The sequence below is a fragment of the Dermacentor silvarum genome, chromosome 6 (assembly GCF_013339745.2).
Source record: "Dermacentor silvarum isolate Dsil-2018 chromosome 6, BIME_Dsil_1.4, whole genome shotgun sequence".
Lineage (NCBI taxonomy): Eukaryota > Metazoa > Arthropoda > Arachnida > Ixodida > Ixodidae > Dermacentor > Dermacentor silvarum.
Window position 1 is genome coordinate 155,565,956 of NC_051159.1, and position 26,133 is coordinate 155,592,088.

General features: G+C 45.1%; 1 protein-coding gene and 1 long non-coding RNA gene across 29 annotated transcripts in view; both read right to left on the reverse strand.

Moving 5' to 3' along the window:
* Positions 1-3,120: 3,120 nt before the first annotated feature.
* The window catches only part of LOC119456284 (neurogenic locus notch homolog protein 1-like), a 183,577-nt gene continuing 160,564 nt past the window's right edge, over positions 3,121-26,133 (reverse strand). For all 28 annotated transcript variants that reach the window (XM_049669689.1, XM_049669664.1, XM_049669663.1 and 25 more), the window contains 6 exons: positions 24,125-24,235; positions 18,524-18,605; positions 14,597-14,652; positions 11,604-11,691; positions 6,290-6,329; positions 3,121-3,629 (listed from right to left, as the gene is read on the reverse strand). In XM_049669689.1, the coding sequence (XP_049525646.1) occupies positions 3,528-3,629; positions 6,290-6,329; positions 11,604-11,691; positions 14,597-14,652; positions 18,524-18,605; positions 24,125-24,235 (479 nt within the window). In that variant the 3' untranslated portion in view covers positions 3,121-3,527. The remainder of the gene's footprint in view (positions 3,630-6,289; positions 6,330-11,603; positions 11,692-14,596; positions 14,653-18,523; positions 18,606-24,124; positions 24,236-26,133) is intronic.
* On the reverse strand, positions 14,670-16,555 carry LOC125946430 (uncharacterized). The gene is made up of 3 exons (XR_007467582.1): positions 16,421-16,555; positions 16,155-16,227; positions 14,670-15,958 (listed from the first exon to the last, which is right to left on the reverse strand). It is a non-coding gene; the product is annotated as an uncharacterized LOC125946430 (long non-coding RNA).

Here is a 26,133-nt window from a genome sequence, read left to right on the forward strand (position 1 = left end):
ACGCAGCGGACTATGCGCACGTTGGTTGCGCGCTCAGCCCGAGAACATTTGATCAGTGCCCATCACGAGCCATGAGGCAGGCTTGAGAGGATGAAAGAGCAGGATCGCGGCGCTGGAACATGGTAGAAAATGAGTTTTGTTCTCTGCGTGCGAGACTGCACGATGTGGGAACAAGCAGAGGAAACGGAAGTACGTACATACCTCTTGCTACGTTACAAAGTAAAACAAAAAACTGTCAGCCCCTCCACTGGGGTGGAGATGGAAGACCAGCGAAGCTGTACTATGGTGGGAATTATGTATTTCCAATTATGACTATTAAGATGTGATGGTGTAATTGGTTATTCGAACTATTAAAGAATAAGTAATATATATGATCCGGTGGTTTTCATTTATTTACTGACCACAGGGACCGTGGGCTTATGGTCACTAAGATTGAAGCAACAGATTAAAGAAATAAATGATGTTGCCTTGAATAATTTTCGAAGTCACATGTCATTATGAGTGATGTCACAGCACTGCCATGTTCGTAGGCACACTTGCGCGATATCGGTGGACTCTACAGCTGGGAGCGCGACGCCCGCGAGGAGCAGGATAAACGGCATTTGGTTTAAAATTTAAAGTCTTTCTGCTGCGCATAGGGATATAATACTTAGCAGACAGGCTCGTGAGTGCTTTACATGCGCTGCGCTTGTGTGTGCGTGCGGCGACCACATAGAGCACGCACACACCACACACGCTCATATATATATATGTATATAATTATAGACATACAGGGTGTTCACTTTTCAGTTTTACTGAATTTTAAGAAATCGCCTGTGGCAGTTAGCATAATTCTTATCATTGAGCTGGGTTATTCGAAGAGGCAGACATTAGTAGCACGAGAAATCGAAACACATATTCAGCTAATTAACAAAAAATAATAACGTCTTAGTTAATTACTTTAAGACACACAGGCGCGAGGACAAGTGGGTGCGAGAGAAACGATGATATTCCTGAATAAATGCATCACTGTTTTGATGATCCAAATATAATCTCACTATCAGGCAGGGAGCAGTCTACCTGACTGGAGCAGTATTTTTTTATTTGGGGTGTTGCTACGCTGCGCTCCGCAACGCCTCAACAACCACTGCTTCGTGTCGGTGCCCGGCGCTGCGGCAGAGCGGCACTGCGGCTCTGCCGCAGCACCGGGGTACAAACGCGAGCAGTATCCGCTTGTTTACACCACCACAGTTCACCGAGATCATAAGCCGTCTTGCCACACCACCACTACTGCAAGGATTTCCGCCACTAGAACAAACGCTACAATAATAAAGTGCGGCTGGCGTGGGCCAGACACCGCCAGACATTCAGCGCGCCCTAAACGATTCGCTCGCACGTAGGAGCTGCGCTCGGCAAGGTCGCTGCGCCCGGTCCCGGAGATAAGAGAGCCACGCTCAGCGGAGACCAGTGCCTCAAAAGTCCCTAAGCGATTATGTCCCTAGGCAACGAGGAGCTCCACGATTGCCATGACAGCACGTGTTAAGCTGAAGTCTCCGCTGTACCTACTAGCAATTGTAAAGTTGCCACTGGGCGGTTGCGCGCACCGTATCTTGAAAACGATCTGAAACACGGCTCCTACCTTTGTATTCGCTGTGCTTTCGCCGCTCAGTTTCCGTTGAAGCAATATACCGCATGAACCTTCGCGCGCTTGCACACGCCAGCGATATTAAAAAAGTGGAACGGCGTTACATGAAGCAAACCTAGTGCGTATTGTTTCCAGTACAGTGGAGTAGCCGAAAGTAATTTTTTTGTTACTGAGATTTAATTAGCTAATTGTAATTAATTGTCAAAGTGTCAATGAGAAAATTGTAGAGCAACATGAAAAACTCCCGATACAGCTTTCTGTTGCTGAATACGTGCTACATAAATATGTTTTTCCTAGTGTGAAAGAAGCCCGCGAATACACACCCAACTGCCGCGCGACTGGTCGCTCTAGGCACTTAACGTGTATTTGCAGGCGCCTTTCGCACTCGGAAAAACACATTTATATAGCACGTATTGAGCAACAGAAAGCGGCAGCGGGAGTTTTTCATGTTGCTCTACAATTTTCTCATTGACACTTTGGCAATTAGGACAGTACTTCTCGAGTTAGATAATTAATTACAATTAGCTAATGAAATCTCAGTAACGAAAAAATTACTGGCGGCTACTCCACTGTACTGGAAACAGTACGCACTAGGTTTGCTTTGTGTAATGCCTCTTTTAATCGTGCTGCGTGATAGCTGGGACACCCTGTATACAGGGTGTTTCAGCGAACAATTTCAAAAATCCTTTAAGGTTGCCTGTGGCAGATAGCACAATTATACTTCATGAGCTGGCCTACTCGAAGAGGCGGACATTACTTGCACATGAAATTGAAATGCATAATCCAATAATGAACAGAAATTTACTAATTAAGTTTTTAACTAATTGCCTGATGGCCCATATTGCAATTTACAAATTGTAGCCGTGGAGTTCGCAAGGCGGATCCACTTGGAACGAATTCTCGGGATGACACCAGTTTCGATATATTAATAGCCGAACTTTGTGGAGAAATGCATTGGCATTCCAGTTAGTTTCTTAACAAAACGTCGCTTTATACATTGAAGCACAAACACAAATGGAACGTCACTGCATTTCTCCGCAAAGTTCGGGAATGAATATCTCGAAACTGGTGTCATCCCGAGAATTCGTTCCAAGTGGATCCGCCTTCCGAACTCCACGGCTACAATTTGTAAATTGCAGTATGGGCCATCAGGCAATTAGTTAAAAACCTAATTAGTGAATTTCTGTTAATTATTCGATTATGCATTTCAATTTCTTGTGCAAGTAATGTCCGCCTTTTCGAGTAGACCAGCTTATCAACTAGAATTGTGCTATCTGCCACAGGCAATCCTAAATAAATTTTGAAAGTGTTCGCTGAAACACCCTGTATGTGTGATGCTTGTGAAAATAAATGATTGTTGGAAGTGAGCGCTTTGTCTACGTCTGTCTATACTGTCGTGTCTTGTGCGCAAAAGGCTAATATAGATGTTGGTGTAGTAAAGGATGACAGGGAAGAGAGGGCCACCATCGGTTTAAAGTCGCCCATGCACTATGAGGTACGGTGTCATAAATAATGGATCACCTTTATTTTTTTTCTTATGCGACATACACATCCTTCAAATAATAACAAAAATACAACGTCCAATGGTACAATCGATGATTCTGCTCAGAAAAAAAAATAGTTGCCCATCATTGATTGGTGCTAGTTTTGACATTCGTGGTTCTTACGCTTGTTGAATATGGCTTAGCCATGTAGCTCATTTCGATAGTTCGTGATGTCTTTCAAGGCTTGTATCACAATGGCTTAGCCATGCAGCTCATGTTGGTCTTTAGTGGTATGAAAACAGCCAAGTTCTGGCAGCACGCTTCGGGCACAAATGAGCAGCACATAGTCGATCGTCGTGATGAAAGATGTTGAAAAAAAGGCTTGCAGAGGAAAAAAAAAAAACATTAAGTGAGCGCTCTCATAGCGACGTGTAGTCCCTCTCTCGGTGTAAGGAGGCTGGATCCGAAGCCCTGTACGGGCCGTCGTAGCCACGAAGCTCTCGCTGTGGATTTCGTTCAGGCTGTGCAGTAAGAAACACCATCAGTAAGCATGGCTGTTGAGGTTATCGCATGCTATCGTAAGAGTTAGTAACTTATTAATTATATAACTTATTTAATTATTTATTCAATCATGGACTGTTTGACCCAAGCAGGAGTGGAAGAAGGAAACTAGTTTACAAACAAGCAAACAAACATACAACAAACATACGGCAGACAAAATACAACCTAAGAACATCCAAGCTAAATTAAAAGAATGTGCACAACGGCCATAACCACAACATAATAAGCATGCATAAAGTTCAGCGCTTTCAGTACTCATTCTTGACGTAGCCAGTAATCGGTCTGGCACGGGCTGTTATTGATGGAAATGTTTAAATATGTTATTTCTTGTGCTGTAAGGTGCTAGTGACTCTGCATGCTTTTCTTTACAAGCATAGATAGTTGCCGATAGCTTATTACTTTTCTTTTAACAAAAATTAACTTTAATCTGTTATATTTTACACCTAAGCTTGCAATGTTGGCATGCCATGCTTTCTCATACCTAGCGGGTGAATCAGTAGTACACTACGATATTTCAAACATATAATTTGAACAGTTCGTTATTGAATCATTTCTAATATGCTAATGGTATTGTTATTTATAAGTAGGGTCCTTCATTTTCGTGTTTTATATATTTTACATTTGCGGGGCGAGGAGGGAGGCATAAGAAATTTATCGTGATTTTTAAAGGTAAAAACGGGAGAAACTGGCGTATTTTTTGTCTGGCAGCTCAAAGTAAGGTTAGAGACTTTTGGGGTAACTTTCCCAAAAGATTAACACAGGCAATAATCTTTTAGACACAAATGTTCTGTATTCAAAGGAGCGAGATCGCTCACATCAATATGTAATAAAAACGAGAAGTGCTCACAAATTATGTGACAAACTCATCCATACAAATTTTAGTTGGCATGCTGGAAATCATACTACTTAAAAAAAAATGCTTGAACAAAGCAACAAATATAGACATATTGTTGATTCCTTCTTTACGTTGTACTTTGCATGTTTTCACAAAGCAAAAAAAAAAAAAATGGAATAGTGCACATGGGCACACTTCACAAGGGATGAGATGCTTTTCCTTGTATTATGAGCCCTTGTTGATGTACATTATCATATGTATCTTGAGCATTTCTGTGTCCATCCTAGACCTTTTGGGCTTTTCGTTCTTGTCTGCTGTCGTCGTGTTTTACTGCTTCCAATCATACTCTCTTTTAACGAAATTAATGTGATACCGATTGGCTGACTCAGCCACAATTATTTGAACCTAACATAGTTGGGTAAATGTTCTCTCAACGTCGCAGCTACCGTTCGCAAATGCAGAACATTTGCTTCTTGGTGCACAACTGCCGTTCACATGTAACTGACGTGTGGAAAATGCGATGCAAAGCAGTGTTGTATTCGTGTAAATGCAGCTACTGAACAAGCAGCAAATTTTCGTTTACTCAACGCTTGCAGGCACTGTTTATACTATATCTGCCGGTTATCACTTGAGTGTTGAGTGAGAAAGAGGCATATACCATGTTGATATATACATATTATTAGTAATATGATATATCTTGGCCACTTGTTCACATAATGGGTAGCACTCATTAGTTTTATAACATCTGCATTTATTATTATGCTCTGTAAAAGGGCAAACTTCGAGTATAAATTGGCTTTACCTAATTTTCAGAGAAGTTCGGGGTGCGAAATTCTGGAATTATCGGGATTTACCCGACAACGAAGGACTTGATAAGGTTGCGTACAGTACCAGCATATTGAAGCATTGGCCAAATTATTGAAGTACTTGCATGGAAGCAATTACTTTTGTTCTAGCGGGGGGAGGGGGGGGGGGGGCGTTGTTTTAGCTTGTGTCTAGGAAAGCTGAGCTTGATGTGCACATAGTGGAAATGAGCCTGTCCCAAGTTAAGCTACTCGTTAGTGTGATGCCAAAGTATTTATATAACTCAGTGAGCACACTACTGGAAAGAGTGTATGGAGAGGATAAGTTATTCCTTTTTTTGTTTATTTTGTGTCGCCAGTTTTGATCGCATTCAGTTTCGTGCTACCTGTACAAGGGAGTATTATGATTTTTTTCAATAGTGTAAGCCTAATTGGCTGTTACAGGAACGAAACAACCGCGTTATTATTCGCGTACCATGTGCTATTCACGGTAAATTATGTACATTACATTTAGATTTGGCCATAATTGACTGTCAGGGCAATTAATGTTGTTAAACTGTACACAATAGCCAGCAAGCAATTTAATTAGAGCAGGTTCTGTAATTGCATTGTTATTGTCGTTTTTGTACATATTGCAAATAACGAGCGTATACCCTAGGGGACACCAGACCTGACTAGTAGTAGATTAGAAGAATAATTCGCAGACTTACAATCTTAGGACAGCTTATAATGTGCAGAAACCCAAATTATTATGAAGGGCAAAGACCGAAGTGCTGGAGCTTTGGAATACGATAAGCATAGAAAATGGGCAGGTAGGCGCATACTGAAGAACGATTGATTATTGATTGATTGAAGGGCCAGTTCTGGCCAAAGGGCGCCAAATACATCTGAAGAACGAACAGCACAGAATACGGGACGTAGTTGAAATGAACTTCACTAATGTGCCTATACTCCTGCAAACCTAAATAAGAGTAACACTTACATCTTTCTTGAAGTTGGGGCCTTCAAGTTTCTTCTTCAACCTAAGAGAGGAGAGAGAATATAGTTGCCAGGAGCGCACATGCACATAGTCATAAAGAAACAACGTTTGGCTTGTGTAATTATGAATGCTTGAGGAAACTGCTTCTGCCGATGGTCATGCGCAGTCACGAATGTGCTAGACAGTGGCATGACAAGAATGACAACATAAAGTATTACAACATGCTTGAAACAGATTCAGAAGCTATCATTTATTGAAACACCAAGAATAACAGTGTGCACGTCAGCGCAATGTCATTTAAAATTATGGCTCCTAAGCATTCGTACAGCTTTAAATATAACATAAATAAAATTTATTTGTTGTCTTAGTGATATCTGGCTAATTTTTGGAAGCAATATTTGCCAGTGGCTTCTGATCTCTCCTTGTCGTTTGTCGTCACTGTGCAATGCACTGTGTCTAGAGTAGTCGCTGAATGAGCACGGAGCAAAAAAATTGGCTACGGCTTAGCTAACCCTGGAGATGCAAAGCAAAAGCTTGGTTTAGCCTGGCGAAGTCTTGGTTTCACTTGGTTAGCCTTTGATTTAGCTGTAATTATTATACTTAGGTATGCACTCATCGCCAGGTATAAATTATAAGCCGACAAGTCCAAGCATTTTTTGAGCCGAACGGCTAGCTCTTCCTCAGTCTCCAACGCTAGCTTCGCATGCTTGACATTCCGGACCCCCTCCAGTGAAGCAGTTCGCCGGGCGAAAGACGCGTGTCAGACGCCGCTTGCGGCATGGTCAGACGCTGGTAAGACGCCACGGGGTGTCAGACCATAGAGAAAGAAACGCTGCCAGCTGCGGCGGTTGCTAGGCAACGGCTCAGCTCGCGGTGCTGCCACCAGCCACAGCGAAACGGTGAGAATGCGGCCAGTGTAGCTTTTGCTACAAAAAGCAATACAATCAAGGTTTCGAACAGGGACACGCCTGCATATTGTGGACTAGGAATTGCTGTCTGCCGCAATAGCGTGCTTACGAGTGCCTACCCTGATACCCATATACCCTGACGCTACTGAAGAAACAGATTAATCAAGTAGTGCACATGATCCGGCGGGTCACGAACCGCCGCCACGGCCTAAAGGAATCCGACGTCATGTGCATCATACACGCTTTAATCGTAAGCCGCATTACCTATCACGCACCTTACCACCGACTCACCCAAAACCAAACAAACCAGCTAGACACACTCATACGAACAGCAGTGAAAACGGCGACAGGCCTTCCTATCTACACCTCAACAGCCAGACTATTACAGCTTGGTTGCATAACACCACGGCCGAATTAATCGAAGCCCAGAAAGTCGGGCAGATCGAACGACTGAAACGTACATCGACAGGAAGGCACGTACTCAGACAATTACGTTACCCAACATCAGAGTTTTCCCCACGAGAGCCCCTGTCAATCGCCCCAAACATCAAAGAAAACATTACAGTGGCCCCCATACCTCGCAATATGCACCCCGAACACCATAAAGGCAGGCGCACTGCACGTGCAATGGCACTGCACCGAGCATACTGCAACGACCTCGACACCTTCTATACAGACGCCGCGTGCTACCCCGACATTACAGCCAAAGTGGTAGCGGTGGCCGACTGGAGGGGCGAAGCACTATTATCAGCCACGATACGCACTGACAACTGCACGGAAGCCAAAGAATGTGCCATAGCCCTCGCCATCAGCGCCCAACCCCCAGATAAGATCATACATATTCTTACAGATTCCCAGCAAGCATGTCGAAACTATCGATCGCTCATAAAATTCTACACAAGAAGCAAAACATTCCACTAGTTAACCTAGTCTGGACACCTGGGCATGCGTCTCTCCCTGGCAATGAGCGCGTTCATGCGGCAGCCCGAGGCCTAACCCTCCAGGCACCGGTGGAAGACCAGTCCAACCCAGACAAGGTGGAAACGATACCGCTTACATACACACATATACTACAACACCACAGACTATCCCGTAGAACATTCCCTCCACCACACGTGAAGCTAAACCGTGCAGATGCAGCCGCTTGGCGTCAGCTCCAAATTAATACGTTCCCCAGCCTTGCTCTCCGCCACACTTTTTACCCTAGCCAGTACCCCGACAAATGTCCTTTCTGTGGTGGTCACCCAAACCTCTACCATTCTACGTGGGAATGCTCCAAACCACCCGGCTTACCTAGAATACCCAACCCCTCCCCATCCCAGTGGGAAGCCGCTCTTTCCAGCACAGCCTTCGACAACCAGCGATGCCTGATCGACCGGGCCAGCCGGATAGCAGCAGCAAATGGGGCCCTGGACTGAGGGCTCCACCCTCTGGGACTTCGTTTTAAAACATAAAATAAAGTTTTCTACTACTGCTACTACTACTACTACGAGTGCCTTTCTTTTATGAGAAAAAAAAATGCATCACCGCTTGGTTAAGGGAAGCAAGCAATTTGCCACATTAACTAAAAAGAAAATAGCCACTCAGCTATTGCCTTCCTCGTCAAGTATTTTTTCACACTTGGCGAGTGCGGTGTGCTAACGTTCTTGGCTAATGTTCATGACATGAATATGCATTTGCATAAAAATGGGCATTCATGACGGGAACTTTAAATAGAGGGATTGCATCAAACATTTATTTAGTTGATTATATTTTTCTTACATAAAGTCTACAAATCTCTTTGACATCCTGTGGTTTTATGGTATTACACCTTTTGTTGGCTAATGTATATAAATAATACACAATTAACTCATGTGGAAACCTATCGACTGCATTACACCAAGTAAAATATAGACTTTTTGTGACTCCATATAAAAAATATTTGTACTTTCTATCGCCAGGCGAATGTACAAAGGAAAAGCTCTCTACCTGAAGAGAATAGTTTACGGACTATCTGGATATCTTTCTATGAAGATTAAGTTATAAATGAAGTCTGAGATGCATCATGCTTGGCACAGCCAGTGTGAAGAAAGTTGAAACCGCTGCACGAATGACGAGGTCTGCCACTGCATCCCATGACATAGTGTCTGCAGTGCGCCTTCACTGTCAAGCAGGACTAATTTGACAGATTTTCACAGATTCCTGATCTGTGTCGGAACCTTTCTCATTTGAAATGTAGAAATAATTTAAGCGCTTCTGAGTTACTGCTAAACAGTAAATAAAAGTATAAATACATAGTATAAATTATATGAAGTGTAATAGTTGCATTGAGAAAAGTCAAATTAACTGCAAATTTATCTCTCATGGGGCCAACGCTGGAGTATGCAGGTACTATATGGGACCTATATAAAAAGTACCGAACTGATAGGATTGAAATGGTTGAGAGGGGAGGGACTAAGTTTATTTTGTCCAGATATGGACCTACTGACTCAGCAACTGAGATGTTGAATGAGCTTAAATTGCCTCTTCTTTTGGAGCGTAGATAAGAAGCTCGATTGAAATTTCTCTATGCGCTACGTAAAATTGTTTATTCAACTTGAAGAGAGGGCAGTATTTAACACAGCATTCATCTACAAGTGAGGAGCAGCCATGTATCCCAGTTCATGCCGATAATTATGTGACTAAACTCGTATAAATACTAACATTTTCCTAGATGAATTGAGGAGAGGAATTTACTTCCACATGATATAGTACAGTCACCTTCCCTAAATATGTCCGAAATTACTCTGCCATATCTTTGGCCTTGATGCTCAGGTATAGTGATTGGCGACAACCTCGTTTCTTTTGTTTAAAGTGTATGTGTTTTATGTTTTTATTATTGCGCATGTTATTCTATATTCATGTTAGTATATACTATATTTTAATTGTTATTATTACTGTGATCATCACTATCTTATCATCAGCCTATCTTTATGTCCAGTGCAGGACGAAGGCCTCTCCCAGCAACATCCAGTTACCTCTGTCTTGCACATGGGTGATTCCAGCTTGTGCCTGGAAATTTCCTAATTTCATCACCCTATATTTCATCGCCTTGTTACTTTAACTTGCACTTACTATAAAATAGCTCGCTTGAAGTTTATGCCATATGATCGGATGCTTAGGTGTCTGTAGTATTTGCGGTGGTATTTGTAAGACAATGTTAAAAATTATGGGGTTTTACGTGCCAAAACCAGTTCTAATTATGAGGCACGCCGTAGTGGGGGACTCCGGAAATTTGTACCTCCTGGGGTTCTTTAACGTGCACCTAAATCTAAGTACACGGGTGTTTTCGCATTTCGCCCCCATCGAAATGCGGCCTTACATCGAAATGTAAGACAATGTGCAAGCATTACTATCTCTATTTTGTTTCTCTACTTGCTACATCAAAAATATTTTCCTACATGTACACCTTGGATAAACAAAATGATAACCTGTGGTTTCACGTGCCAGAACCACAATATAAATGTGATACACAGTGTAGCGGGGCTCCTGCTCTCACCTTGTTCTCGTGTTACTCATCGACATTAATGTTTGCAGCTAGAAGCACTGCCTGAAGTACGGCTTATTTATGCACTGTGTTCACATCTTGCCTATGTTCCACCCTGTGTCGGCACCAAAAGGGCTAACAGTATAAATAAATAAATTAATTAATTAATTAATCAAGAAAACAAATAAATAAATTTACACAAAAAAATTGGGTACTGGTCCGGGACAGTGGCCTTAGTAAACTCGGCGGTAATGCAGTTTCACTGGGGAAGTACGAAGCAGTGATTCGCTGGTGTTTCCCTTGTGTTTATCTTGTTTTATCCTGTGTTGAGCAATCCATCATCCGTTTTGACACCTGTGCTAAGGCACAACTGGTGGGAAACCGCCAAGCACATGGAGCCAAACCAACTCGCACATGGAGCCGAGCCTTTGCTGCGCATGACCACGACGAGATCAGATCACATTACAAGATTTTCATGAGTTTCTGCTAATTAATGCACTTAAGCTTGATTATTCCTATTTCTACATTATTTTGAACCATGTTAGTTTATTTTAACTGGTTTTGATCAATTTGCACTTGTTTTGACCCTATTTTTGCGCATGACCACGACATGAGATCACATTACATGCCGACAGCCCGGGCCCCTAAAGTGCTTCGCTCTTAAAAGGCTGTTCTTCCTATAAGATCTGCTCAGTAACAGTGCTCTGCAAACCTCGGTTTCATTACAAAGACAGTATTCTTGACATCTTTGTTTCGCTAAGCAGCCCCTTGCTTGCAGATTTCTGTTATATTTCCAAACACCATTAATATATGGTTGTTAATGAGGTGTTATTTTACGTGCTTGTGAGCATTTCGAGTGGAACAGTTTTTTTATGCAGCCTGAAGTTTTATTTTTAAGTTTTACCTGGATATGATGCTTGCAGAGACGACGAAGCACATCAGTAACAGGGATGAAAGGACAACACCAACGATGACAATGTTCAGCTGGGCAGCTGAAATAGAATGTCAAACAAGTTAGAGCTGACAATAATTTTGTGGACAACTAAAGTACTAATTCGTATGGTTGGTGAAAGTTTGCATTGCTCCTGTTTGTGCCTGTGAAATGTGCAGCCTCCATCTTGCGTAAGGGACTTGTCTCGAGCTCCTTTTTGTTTCTCCCGTGAAGGGTACTGAAAGTTTCCAGCTTGGGTGAGATTAATGTGCTAGCTTCTGATGCATCTTACTTCCAAAGCATTCAATGTTTGCTCATTATAGCCCTCACTTAAAAATTTAGCAGCTAGATGTGTGTCTTCACTTATTTAGTGAAGACGTTAGCAGGGGGTTGAGGGTGGCCAAGCCATCTCTTTGCAGCCTGTTTCTGGCCATCCTCCGTTGTTCAATGGAAATAAAGCTTCATTCATTGTTCGGGTTAAGTATGATGGCGACTGCACAATGTAAGCTGTCTGCTTCATCTGAATGGCTGAGTCACAGACAAGAAATAGTGCTCGACCCATTCGAAATAATCAAGGCAAACATTTCTGTCAAGTGCATTGTAGCCTGTGATTGGCTATACTAAATTGTAAATATATGGTATTCCTAGGTGGCACTAAAATCTATGAGCATTGCGAGCTATAGAGGTGCCACGCTCTTTAAGAACACAGTTGGTTGACCCATACGGTTAGCGTGATTCATACTGAAGTGCGTCTGTGAGGCATGGGATCCGCACTCCAAGACGCTTGTATCAAAATATCAAAACTAGAAATGGCACAGCAGCGTGCTCTTCGGTTTGTGTACTGGTCTTACAGTCGGGAAATTTCGGTATGCCCGCTTTATATCACAGCAAATGAGCCGCTACTGGAATCAAGAAGGAAACAGAAATACCTTAACCTAGCTCCTTTACAAAATAATTAACGATTTAGTGTTAATTTACAAGTCAAAATATAAAAGTAAATCGAGACCAAGAATTAAAAAGAATAAACATTGAAAATTTTTAGAGAAACAAAGATTTTCAAAAAACTGCTTCAGGTATTTTTTTCTTTCTCAGATTGGCGCGTGACTGGAACGAACTTCCAGAACACGTTGTCATGGCGGGGGACCAATATGTGCTGTCCTTCTTGGTTCTTAATTTATTGTGTTAACGCAGACTAAATACAGTCAGTAATTATTTTCTATACTTGCTTTATCTAGAGCATAGCATAACCGGTGACTTTCCACGGAAATAGGTTATGTGTAATTGAATACTAATTGCATTCATAGTCACCACATAAGCAGGCATTGTTTACAGGTTCGTTACCTACTCATTTGTGCCATGGCTATTGTGAGTAACTTGTATTTACATTTTGTATGTATATTCTGTAAACTTGTATTTACATTTTGTATGTATATTCTGTAAACTTGTAGTAATTGAATATAATTTATTACGTTCGTAGCACCTCAATAAGGAGTTATCGTTTATGTATTTATTATTAATGTGTTGCCACGTCAACTAAGTCGTTTGTTTATATTATGCATCCTACCACTCGTATCTTAGTCCCGAGTTAGACAGATAGTATTCATAAATAAATAAATAGACAACGACAAGACTGAATAATGGTAATACCTATGTTACAATAAATGACATATTTATTTTTACAGCGAAGCTGTTAAGCGCTATTTCCCCCAGCATTTTGTCCATAATGGTAATACCTATGTTACAATAAATGACATATTTATTTTTACAGCGAAGCTGTTAAGCGCTATTTCCCCCAGCATTTTGTCCGCGCGTAGAAAAAAAAAAAAAAACTATCCTCGTCAGCATTGGCTCGAGCGTCGTCGTCTTATTCAGCAGTTGGTTCGTTGGCGCCCCTCGGTTTGCGCTCGTGCCGTCGGATGCCGTGCCGTGTACGAACGCGTGCTCAAAGAATATGGGGTAATATTAAAGGGATTCACAACAAAATCGTCAAAAATAAGATTTCCCAAATTGGTTAATAGATATGCAGACTATACTTAAAAATTACCTTGAGCAAGGAGTGAGGCTTTTCTAGGTAGTTTTCAAGTTACTGCTCCCGCGTTCGTCGTCGACTGCTTCCACAGCTGGCTGCGTTGCCGCTAATCATTTCAGCGCAGAATTTCGCTTCTCTTCTCTCGTCGTAATGGGGAACCCGCGTTTACGGGGGTATGAGCCATTGCTTAAGGTGGTATGAGTCATTCATGAGCAACTGACGACGTGTCCTAAAGCGTTTGAGCAACGCCGCTGTGAACGCACTCGGGAAAGGGCTCGTCTTCGACGTGCGATTCCGAAGCACAGGCGAAACGTCAGCGAAGAGCCGTGGACCCCGAGTTGCGGGAGCATGATGTTGAGGCCAAATGTCAGCATCGTCTTGCGCTCCAGAAACCCGTAATGGTGGTACATGCCTCGGCAAAACTAGCGCCAACTTCTCCAGTGCGACGGCCAGGTTTCAATGCGAGTTTCTCAACCGAAACTTTCATGATAGACATGTTCGATTTGGTGATGCCCAACGACGATACGCTCATTCTCATCGTGGGGGCAATATTGACTACAGCAGACCCACCATAGTCACAGCTTCGCTGGCTTCCGTCTTCACAGTAGTGGAAGGACTCTGATTCTTTTACTTAAAATACTCTCGATGCCTGATGGCGTGGAGAGTAATTTAATTGAAATACCCTCAATGCCAATACCTGATGGCCTAATCACGCCTGATGGCGTGATTAGGCCAGCTTTAACCGTCTTGCAATTGTTAATCACTTTTGTTGACTCTCTCATTGAAATTTCTCATAAAAAGAATATAAAAATTTAGCAGATATATCTGCACTATGTAAATCGCACAAATTACTTGCTGGAATGGAGCTGAGGCTTTGTGAAACAAGTTTAAGGTGGATTTCAAAGGAAAAATATTTGTAGCTGAAATGGATACTTACATTGCAAAGGCTTGTTCTCACGTTGGCACTGTGGACCAGTTCGCTTAGGAGGGCACCTGCAAATATTAGTGTTTATGTACACTGATGTTTAGAGGAGCGGTATAATGACAGATAAGCAAATGGGTGCAGAGAATGTCTGATGTAAGTAACAAACTGGTCCATTGAGCAAAAACGGAACTTAGGCGGTGCTCACGGAGGCGCCCTATAAAGCTGTTGCCATAAAATGTATTTGTAGAGATGAACTGTTGGCCATTGCGTTTGTTGCAAGATTACAAAGTTGACATTTTAGCCCATCGTAAGAAACATGGCTGGAGCACTCTACAAAAGGACAACGGCAGCTTGAGTTTTATGGACGTTGTGACTTGCTGTGTTGTGCGCGGCCATGAGACTGCTGCTGATTGTGCTGACTGCTCGTGAGTTCAGCTGATCGAAGAACCCTGGGTATGCCGTAGCAGTGGCAAAGAGAAAGGGCTTCCACTCATAGCATGGTTATAGGAGCCAGATGACTTTAGAAGAAATCGCTTAAATTCTTTAGTAGATGCAGTACTAGAATTGAGGAAACTCGAAATTAAGTAATGCGCTACAAGCCGAAAGGAGTTGGTGCAAATTTTAAGTTTGTTTATTCGCAGGATCATAAAAATTATATGTTGCAGAACTAAGGCTGCGATTTTTTACGCTGTCTTAATATACTACATGGACCGCACTAATCACTGGTGGGCAAACAAGGGAAACTGCAACTTGGATTCATTTTCGACAAGGGGACCTGTATTAATAACAAGAAATAATGGTGCTAGAAAGAGAGACGGGCACAGCTCTGACCTGCTATTGAAAATTTCTTTTGTGTACAACCTTTTACTCCCATTCTTAAATAAACACCCCCCTCCCCTCCCCTCTGTGGGAAGACGGCACGCTTCCTGCCCGCTTTCCTCCCTTGTGCGCGCGAGATTGAGCTGCCATCGTCGGCTCACCATCGCATGCTTTTACTCGTACATAGAGCATACGGCGTGCGGGGACGATTTTATCACGAGACGAACCCGGTACGTCCATTCCGCTCACAGAGGAATGGACGGCATTGCGAGTTTGACCAGAGGACGTGAAACCAGCGTACCTCTGCCCACCCTCCTCCTCCGCGACACTTCGCCTCTTTTTTCCTGGCGCTCCTTCGTACTTTCCCCGGCGCGCGATTCTCTTCTCCACCTCCTTGCTCCTCCTGCGCTTGCTTCCTTCGCGGCTTCACACTACCTATCGCCGATTTCACTGGTGAGCCACTTACGCTTGTGCTTAAACCCATGTATCGACTAGCCCAACAACAAACTCTTGAAGGGACTGGTCTTCGTCTCCTGGCGCTCCTTCGTACTTTCCCTGGCGCGCGATTTTCTTCTCCACCTCCAGGCGCCTTACTCCTCCTCCGCTCGCTTCCTTCGCGGCTTCACACTACCTATCACCGATTTCACTGGTGAGCCACTTAGGCTTGTGCTTAAACCCATGTATCGACTAGCCCAACAACAAACTCTTGAAGGGACTGGTCTTCGTCTCCTGGCGCTTCTTCGTACTTTACCCGGCGCGCGATTCTCTTCACCTCCAGGCGCCTTACTCCTCCTGCGCTCGCTTCCTTCGCGGCTTCATGCTACCTATCACCGATTTCACTGGTGAACCACTTACGCTTGTGCTTAAACCCATGTATCGACTAGCCCAACAACAAACTCTTGAAGGGACTGGTCTTCGTCTCCTGGCGCTCCTTCGTACTTTACCCGGCGCGCGATTCTCTTCACCTCCAGGCGCCTTACTCCTCATGCGCTCGCTTCCTTCGCGGCTTCATGCTACCTATCACCGAATTCACTGGTGAGCCACTTACGCTTGTGCTTAAACCCATGTATCGACTAGCCCAACAACAAACTCTTGAAGGGACTGGTCTTCGTCTCCTGGCGCTCCTTCGTACTTTACCCGGCGCGCGATTCTCTTATCCTCCAGGCGCCTTACTCCTCCTGCGCTCGCTTCCTTCGCGGCTTCATGCTACCTATCACCGATTTCACTGGTGAGCCACTTACGCTTGTGCTTAAACCCATGTATCGACTAGCCCAACAACAAACTCTTGAAGGGACTGGTCTTCGTCTCCTGGCGCTCCTTCGTACTTTACCCGGCGCGCGATTCTCTTCACCTCCAGGCGCCTTACTCCTCCTGCGCTCGCTTCCTTCGCGGCTTCATGCTACCTATCACCGATTTCACTGGTGAGCCACTTACGCTTGTGCTTAAACCCATGTATCGACTAGCCCAACAACAAACTCTTGAAGGGACTGGTCTTCGTCTCCTGGCGCTCCTTCGTACTTTACCCGGCGCGCGATTCTCTTCACCTCCAGGCGCCTTACTCCTCTTGCGCTCGCTTCCTTCGCGGCTTCATGCTACCTATCACCGATTTCACTGGTGAGCCACTTAGGCTTGTGCTTAAACCCATGTATCGACTAGCCCAACAACAAACTCTTGAAGGGACTGGTCTTCGTCTCCTGGCGCTCCTTCGTACTTTACCCGGCGCGCGATTCTCTTCACCTCCAGGCGCCTTACTCCTCCTGCGCTCGCTTCCTTCGCGGCTTCATGCTACCTATCACCGATTTCACTGGTGAGCCACTTACGCTTGTGCTTAAACCCATGTATCGACTAGCCCAACAACAAACTCTTGAAGGGACTGGTCTTCGTCTCCTGGCGCTCCTTCGTACTTTCCCCGGCGCGCGATTCTCTTCTCCACCTCCAGGCGCCTTACTCCTCTTTGCGCTCGCTTCCTTCGCGGCTTCACACTACCTATCACCGATTTCACTGGTGAGCCACTTACGCTTGTGCTTAAACCCATGTATCGACTAGCCCAACAACAAACTCTTGAAGGGACTGGTCTTCGTCTCCTGGTGCTCCTTCGTACTTTCCCCGGCGCGCGATTCTCTTCTCCACCTCCAGGCGCCTTACTCCTCCTGCGCTCGCTTCCTTCGCGGCTTCACACTACCTATCACTGATTTCACTGGTGAGCCACTTACGCTTGTGCTTAAACCCATGTATCGGCTAGCCCAACAACAAACTCTTGAGGGGACTGGTCTTCGTCTCAGCCGCTCGATCCAGAGAGTGCAAGATCGAGTGGCCGTGGTCTGGGCTACAACTGTTGTCTTGGAAAATATATACATAGCTTCCCGTTTCCTAAGGACGAGAAGCCTTATCGGGCACAGAAGAGCAAGGCGAGAGCTGGCTAAGAGAAGTGATTTTTAATAGGCAGGATTAGTTGTTAGTGAGAAGCTGGTGCTTCCCTAAAGGCCAACCGCAACAAAATTTCGCTTAAGCTAAATTGGTTATAAACGTGTAGTATATACTGCTGAAGCAATCGTGGTGAAGCTGCAGTGCTGGTAATTGGTTTATTTTTTTATTAGCAGCTTTTAGTCTGGATCTAAGCAGACGACATGTGCAGTCGAGTATGACGCAAGTCCCAGCACGTGATCTCCGAGAGCGCGCACCGGCTTATCTCAAAGGCCATGCCCAGCACGTGGTCTCAGAGACTTCTCTGTGTGCCATAGAAAGCCGCGGGCAACGGCTAGTCTCAGAGGTCATGCCCACGATCTGCGTGTTCTTAATCAACCATCACTTCCGGCAAACGGAAATTCGGCATTAAAAAAATTACGTATGAAGTACTTCTACTTTTGCGAGCTTTTTGTGACACGTCCACTCGTATATCAAGCATGATATTTTGCACGAAGGCTGTTCTGTATCTACACTATCTGAAACTAGGCTTCTTACGTGACCCAAAATGTTGCTGCAGTGGGCCTTTAACGGTAGTTGTTGGCGACTCATTAATTCAGAGTCACTCCCCCTCACATCCTATTTACTATCGCAACTAATTGATGAAATAAACGAATGTTTTCCAAACAGCTCCGTGAAACATGGCCCTATACTCACCGGCAGTAGAAGTTTTGGTAGTTTACACCGGGTACACACTCTGCTTCTCGATGGCAGAGATTCGGGATGGCCTCGCATATATCTGTGCAAAATTTAATTCGGTTATTTTATTTCATAAAAGCAAGATAAAAAAGAATGCCCTGAAGATGAGCAATGGTGACATGGAAGTTTTCAATTGCTTGACCGGACTGAGAATCCAGTGAAAGGCCCACTTGGAGGCACGGCAGCCCAAATAATATGTACGACTTAGCAGTTGTATGAAAACAGACTGCTAATATTAAGTGAAGTCTATGAATTATACGTAAGACTGAATGTTATGTGCTTTGGCCAGTTTTCAACAGCAAAAAGAAAATTTGGCTGAGACACTTAAGACTGTTTAAGTGTGGGAATGCGAAAGCATTATATACCGTCAGTAGACCTCGGAATGTCATGAACGCGCTCATTTTTTACACTCATGACTTGGCACCACGTCCTCCACATTGGCTGCGCCATCACGTGCCCAGTGACGTACGCACTAGGCCACACCTTTAGTCAGCCAGATGGCTGCGACGTGACGTGCGCAACGACGCACGCACTAGGCACACCTTTAGTCAGCCAGAACCGTGGAGCCGCCGTGGCGTCTGGTAAGTGTGCTCGTCAATTACCCCGGAGGCCCGGGTTTGATTCCCACCCAGACCGAAATGTAGGAAATTTTGTTTTCAATGCCATTAATTTATTTTGTTTACAGGATCCTCCCTGAGAAATTTCACGTCAATGCTTGCATTTGTTTACGTGTTTTTACTATTTGCGCCGTCGGCCATTCTTGGTACCATCTTTTGGTCACGCCGGCGCCGACGCATTTTCGCGTAATGGAGCATATAATGCTTTCGCGGTAAAATAATCTTAATGGGAAATGTAAATCGACATGCAGTGTGTATGTTGTGCAGTCTGTGCTGCAGTCCAGAACGAGTGACAAAACTTTTTGTACTCATTCATAAGTGTTCTGCGTATATTTGTTTTATAATGTGTAGATATGTCTGCATGTCTATAACGTAATCTGGGCTGCTATTCGTGCCGGTGATAACGCTGCTCGTACTCATCAAGGCTGCTTATGACGTGCTTGTCAAATATTCTGCAAATAAATTTCGAACAGTGCGCTATGCGTAAGATTGATCTGATCAGAACTGTGTAATTGAGCATTCACTAGCTGTGTATGCACTGTAGCGATATATTTTTTTACCTTTAGAGAGTGTTGCATGGTGGGAAGGGGGAGCCAAATTATCTTTAAAATGCTGAAATATTCTTCCTTTTACAATAAATGATATAATTTAAAGAAATTCAGATAGAACTTTGCCATATGACTGGTTGCAAAAGCCTTGCATTTTGCTTAGTGGAGGGTGCAAAGTGATGTAAAACACGCATAATTTGTGTTCGTAAGGTTTTGTGGCAGTGCGCGTGATTTGTGAGTGCTGCAGAAGCTACTCCAGTCAGCAAGCAAAGAAAGTACAATAGATCCTTGTTGATACTGCAGAGGGCACAAAAGACATGCCCCTAATCACTTCATGGTGGCGCCCTCCAAATGTATATATTGCACCGGTTCTTCGAGTCACAGTAACAACGCGGTGCAGTCGCTGCTTGCTGGCGAGCTCAGGGTAGCTCAGCCACGCTCCAAACATAGCCCCTTCGTGGTGTTAGAATGTCGAATACTGAGCTGGCCGCAACTCCGTTGGTAACCACCAGCATCACTCTCTGCTCTCCGCCACCCTTCACGTTCGACGATCCAAGGCAGTGGCCAGCATGGCTACTCAATCCGAAGTGCGCACGCTTCTGCACTGCGTGGGTACTCAAGCACGGGTCATTCTTGCTTCGCTCATGACCGACGCCGAGGTGTACCGTTCCTTCGAAGCCGTCAAAGAGGCGCTCACGGTCGACTTCGTGCATCCGTTCAACCGGTCAACGAAGTATACGAATCTACCCGGTTCCACCGACGTACGCTAACGCCAGGTGAAACGGTGGACGCCTTCTACGCAACGCTCCAAAACACGTTGAAAAAGTGCAAGTAATCGTCAGCAGACGTCGAAGAACGCCTCCTACGCGACCGGTTCGTCGTGGGCCTGCTCGACAGTCGCTTGTCGGACCAGCTTTGTCGAAACCCAAAACTGACGCTCCAAGACGCGTTGACTCAAGTTAGACAGCATGAAGACGCCGAAAACCATAGAATAACTACAGAACGGTAACTCGCAGCAGACCTTCGTCAACGTCGACGCCATGTTGCGGAAGTAAACCAATGCGACTGCAGGGTTAAGGTTTCAGTTTTCTTTCTATTACCAGGCTGTTGGTGTGTGCTTGTTTAGTTTTTCTTACGCAAACCAATATGATTGGATAGTTGGCTTTGCATTGCTGCAAACTCGTGGCCCTGAAAAGGGGGGGGGGGGGGATGTAGAGGGCGCAAATGACATGCCCCAAACACTTGATGATGGAGCCCTCCAAATGTATATATTACACAGCGAAAATCAAGTCAGGCTTCTTCGAGTCACATCAACAACGCATTGCAGTAGTTACTCCTTGCTGGCGAGCTCGGGCCGGGTAGCTCAACCCACTGCTCCAAACAACGCCCTTTCAAATACGTTCCTGGTTGTTATGAACGTTCTAAAAAACCGGTCCTGTTTAGTGTCCGTAGGATCATGTGTATTACTTTCTCGGTTGTTATGTCTAAAAGCCGCTGCAGCGCACCATCGCCGCGGCACCACTTGGCGGTAGAACCAATATGTTGTATATAAGTCTGGGGTTTTGCAGGCTTGCAGGCCCTTGTTCTTGTTCCTTACTGAAATGGCACAACCCACTATGGGTGATCGGTCATGAATCGGGCAGTAAATAATTTTTTTAGGAATAGTAGGTCCGTGACCACCCCTGCACCAGTCTTCTGCTTCTTCAGCTTCCTTCTTCGCACCGGCAGAATAAGCACACATTCCCACATTGTTGACCGCCACGTGTTGCTGCTGAAAACAGTCACTTTGACGAACCTGCCGTGTAGCGCTGAAGGATCGCCATCGCCGTGTTCAAATCATCGCTTGTCGCCAATATCAACATGGCTGATGTAGTCGAAAGCACAAACAGTCATTCCACACCCAGGTTCGTGGATGCTGCCTCGTGATTTTGAGTAAATTAGTTATCATTAGGCACCATTTTTAAGATCAGTAAACTCTCTGGTAGATAATAAAAGTTTATCAAAGATTTACCGCAGTGTGGCCGGTGCCGGCTATGTTTACGTTCACACCGCCCTCTCTGTTGTCGTATCAAGCTCGTGCGTGCCTAGTTTCCTTCCACACTCCCCTGGCGGTGGCACTGTCGTGCGTTGTCGGCAAGACAAGCTGCCGTTCTCCATTTTGAAATTCACTTCTCCAATCGTCGTAATGGGGAGGTCGCGTATAGTGAGCACTGCAGAGGAGCAGCCCGCCTACGAAGAGCGGCGGCGAGAGCGGATGCGAGAATGCAATCGGCGGCGGCGGTTGCAAACACCGATGAAGAGCGTTCCCGAGAGGCCAGCCGCAAGCGGCTCGACTGTGTCACCCGACTTTGTCACCTCTAGGTCGTGTGCTAAACAGCTTCGCTGGTCATCCACCTTCACAGAGTAGAATGACTCATGACTTTTCTTTATTGCCTCTTTCTGACATGCCAAAAAAGTATGTACAACGCTCATTGTGCGCATTAAAAACACCAGCCCATCTGGGGCCAATGTGTGCATTCTATAACTGTTAGCTCTACACGTTTTGTTGCAGAACAAAAGTTTTTTTTAAAGTTAGGCCACTATCAAACGCATAATTCTTTCTTTCGAAAGGCAGCCAGCTGTTTTAAACACTCGGCGCGTGCACCGGGTGCCACGTTCTTGTCTTCGTTTCTTGTGACAGCTGGTACTTTGAGGCGCCGTGTTAGAGTTCAACATCTCCAGGACCGACCCACATTCCCCAGCACCTTCCCCGTAGCAGTTTACACTGCTTAGAAACTGTGTGACGTTTTACCAATTCATTGATTGCCCAAGTTAATGATGTTTTAACATTTCTTCGTCGAAGTTCAAATGTCTTTGTCGTTTTACCGTACACCACATGACATAAGGTACGTACGATTCTTTTTTTTTTTTTTGGTAAAACACATAGTTGCTGATGACATCACAATTCGTCTTTCTTTCGCTTACGCTCGTCCACTAGCCATGCAGGACCTAAAAATCGTCATGTCGTAAGCTCGTGTCGAACAGCCGGCGTAGATATAATTTTGCTGCCATACCGGGCAATCGTCTTCGACGTAGCCGTCGTCGTGCTGCTGTCAATCGTTGCATACGAGTACGCTCCCGACTCACACACACACAGCCTCTCAATTTGCACAAGCGTTGGTTCATCTGGGATTGGCTTGCAGAACCGCAAACAATACTGGATAGCCAGGTACCTGCTAAATTCTCCGTATAGCATCAGTTCCTGCCGTGCGTGGGATCTGCGCCTTTTTTTTTGTCTTATTCGAAGCACTGCCACAAGTGTGATTGGGTCTTACACTTTCCTGGTTGACACATTATTTAACAGCGGAACTGTTTAAGCTAGGGAGCCTACACGCAAGCGCTGTAAAACAGCGCCTGCATGTAGGCTCCCTAGTTTAAGCTCTTGGTTGCGCCGCGTAGTGCGAACAAAAATGCTCCTGGTGATGACGTCACCGCGCGTTGCCTAGCAACCACCTCGCGGAGTGGCGTGTGCTTCGCCTCCTCTCCGTGCCGTGCACATGTTGCTTCGACATGGGACGTTAAGGAGAGGAAAAGATACAATGCGCGCGGCGCGCGCTATGCTCGGGAGAGAGAAATACAAAATGAGAGCGAAAGAGAAAGAAATTGTAGCAGCACCAACGAGGCATTGCGCAGAGCTGCTGCCGACGCTGTCCGCGTTTCTCCGCGTTCGCGCCGAACGCACGCAGTGTCCGTGACTGCAGCAGGCGCCTCTAGCGGCGGCTCGGCAGGTTTCGACCAGCCACGCCCCGGCAAGTGTGGATGCGCAGCTTGGCCGTAACGTCACTGGGCAGATAAAGCTCGGAGCTGCCGCGACGGCGGCAGAACTCTCGTTGACTATGTGGCGAGTACATGTAGCCTTGACATGGGATGACCAAAGAAGATCCGGACACCCCAAGAAGAAGCCGCTCATCTTGAAACGCGTCGCGCGGCCGAGCGAGAATTTGCGCGTCGGCGGCGAGCCAATTCGGAATACTGTGCCTAGCAGCACTTAGCATTTCCTAGCAAAACTTAGTCAAACCTAGTAAAACCTGGAAGAAGCTAGGTCGATCACAAGCTTCGCTGTTTATTCCAGCCTTGCATCACTAGTGCAAGCTGCCCATATTTTTTTACATGTTCTAAAATGTATTAGTAGGGTTCTACTGCACAAGTGGCTTACAATCACCATAGAAATGGAGCAGTGAAAGAAAGCAAACGTCTGAATAATTCAGAACTTAGAGTACATAACTAAACGTAGGATACATAACAAGTTGGCACAACATGATGCGGTTCTGTGTTGTACCAGCGTCGTTGTCAATTGTACGGTAAAATAATACTTGTTAATTGTATATTGCATTTTGTATTGAAACCAAACTCACTTTTGCACTGTCTAGATTCCAGGTCATACTTGTACTGTGGTTTGCAGACACAGGATTCGAGAACGCAATGTTTTCGTTCATCTCCTTGGCAGGTCTCGTTGCATGGCCGTGCTGTAACAGTTCATAATATTCTGGTAAATGCACACGGCATTTTATTCTTTTATTCTTTAGTTAAAGGCCCTTACATATTTCCTTAAACACCTTTTGGTGTACACTTCCCAATTATTGACAAATTCTTGTGCCTTAGGTCAGGGCAAACGTCTGGCTTGAGTAGTGATTTGTGGCTTCTGGCTTTCCGTGCGCATAAAATGTTTTAGCACTGAAACCGGAATTTCTGTGATATAACACCTAGGTACCTTGTTAGAGTTAGAATCATAAGAGTGCTGTCAGAAACCAGATAGTGCTACTTGTCCATGCTGCATGTTTGGGCCAGGTAAATGAAATGGAGAAAATATAGTTAAATTGTCCTTAGGCAAAGGCACTTTGCCAATAAATAGTGTGACCTCCGCATGCCCGCTTGATACCTTCAAAATGTCGCAATTTACCTTAGTTCAATGAGCTATATGTGTCAAAAAGCATACTCATGTGTGTGTGTGTGTGCGTGCGTGCATGCGTGCGCACGCACACGAGCGTGTGTGCGTGCACACGTACGCAGCAGACGCAGTACAAGTGAATATGTCAATTATTAAGTCTAACAGTTCCGGACACCAGCATCAAGCACACAAAGGCAATTTATTTTCTGGCTTGTCTCACAGACAACATTGTCGTTCACTGTATGAATTGAAGCCGGATGCAAAAGGGTGGAAATGAGCTTTCGAAGGTATATTAACTTGCTCAGAATGATATTTATCTTTACTCTGAAGATGTTCTACTGTATTTTTATTGGAGCTTCGCAATGTGGTTAAAAAAGGCCTACTTACTCGTAAATGTTTGTGGAATTCTATATGTAATTCCAGTGAACAGTTAAGGGAAGTTCACAAGACTGAACAAGTGTAAAGGGGAAGATCATGCCAGCTTTCGTGCTTGGGTTGTTGAGAGACCCCGACACAGGTAGATTGCAAAAAGGGACAAGTTCTTTGGTTCTGTTCTCGCTGAAGGAGTGGTAGCATTGGACATTGAACAGGTAGTGGGTTCGCAGATGCTTATTCCATACAGCTATCGAGCGGGTTTGAGGAGTCCCAGAAGAAACGCTCGTGCCACCGCGATGCTATGTGTCGAGTAACACCAATTGCTTCGACCACATGGTCATGGTTTGTTGTTTGGTAGCCGACACTTTGGTCATCGATTTTGCTGCATGTATGTACAGTCTGTTTCACACTTAGGGGAAATCTCGGAGTGCGTTACATCGCGATGCGGCGAGCGCTGGAGTCGGCTGCCGGAAGCAGCTCGCGAGCTCGCGCAGGTGCAGACGGTCGAGGCGCGTTATCTTGAACCGCGTCGACTGCTACGGCGGCGCACGCTGGCCGCATCATCGGGAAGCGTGCTACTGTTAAGGGTAGTTCATCGTTACTGCGGGCACTGAGCCGATAATGTTAACTAAACGTTGTGCAACGCCAACCTTTGAGCCTTCATTGGCAAAAATGGGGTTCTACACACTTCTTTTGACAGCACGCTTCCTTTGTTCTATCGAAAGGCCGAGGAACTGAGTGCATGCACGCATATTTCTTCACTGCGTGTGCTACCGTAATACGCAGCGACAAGGAAACACAAAAATGTGCGCACAACGTTTAGTTAACATTACCGCCTCAGTGCCCGCAGTAACGATGAACTGCCCTTGACATGTAGCACGCTTCCCGACGATCAACGCGGTCAACGCGGTTCAAGATAACGCGCCTCGACCGTCTGCGCCTGCGCGAGCTGCTTCCGGCACCCGACTCCACTGCTCGCCGCATCGCGACGCAATGCGCTCCGAGATTTCCCCTAAGTGTGAAACAGACTGTACCTGTATTGGGTAGTTTCAGCTAGGCACTAAGCGAAGTGACTGATTCTGCCTTAGGGATGCAGAACTA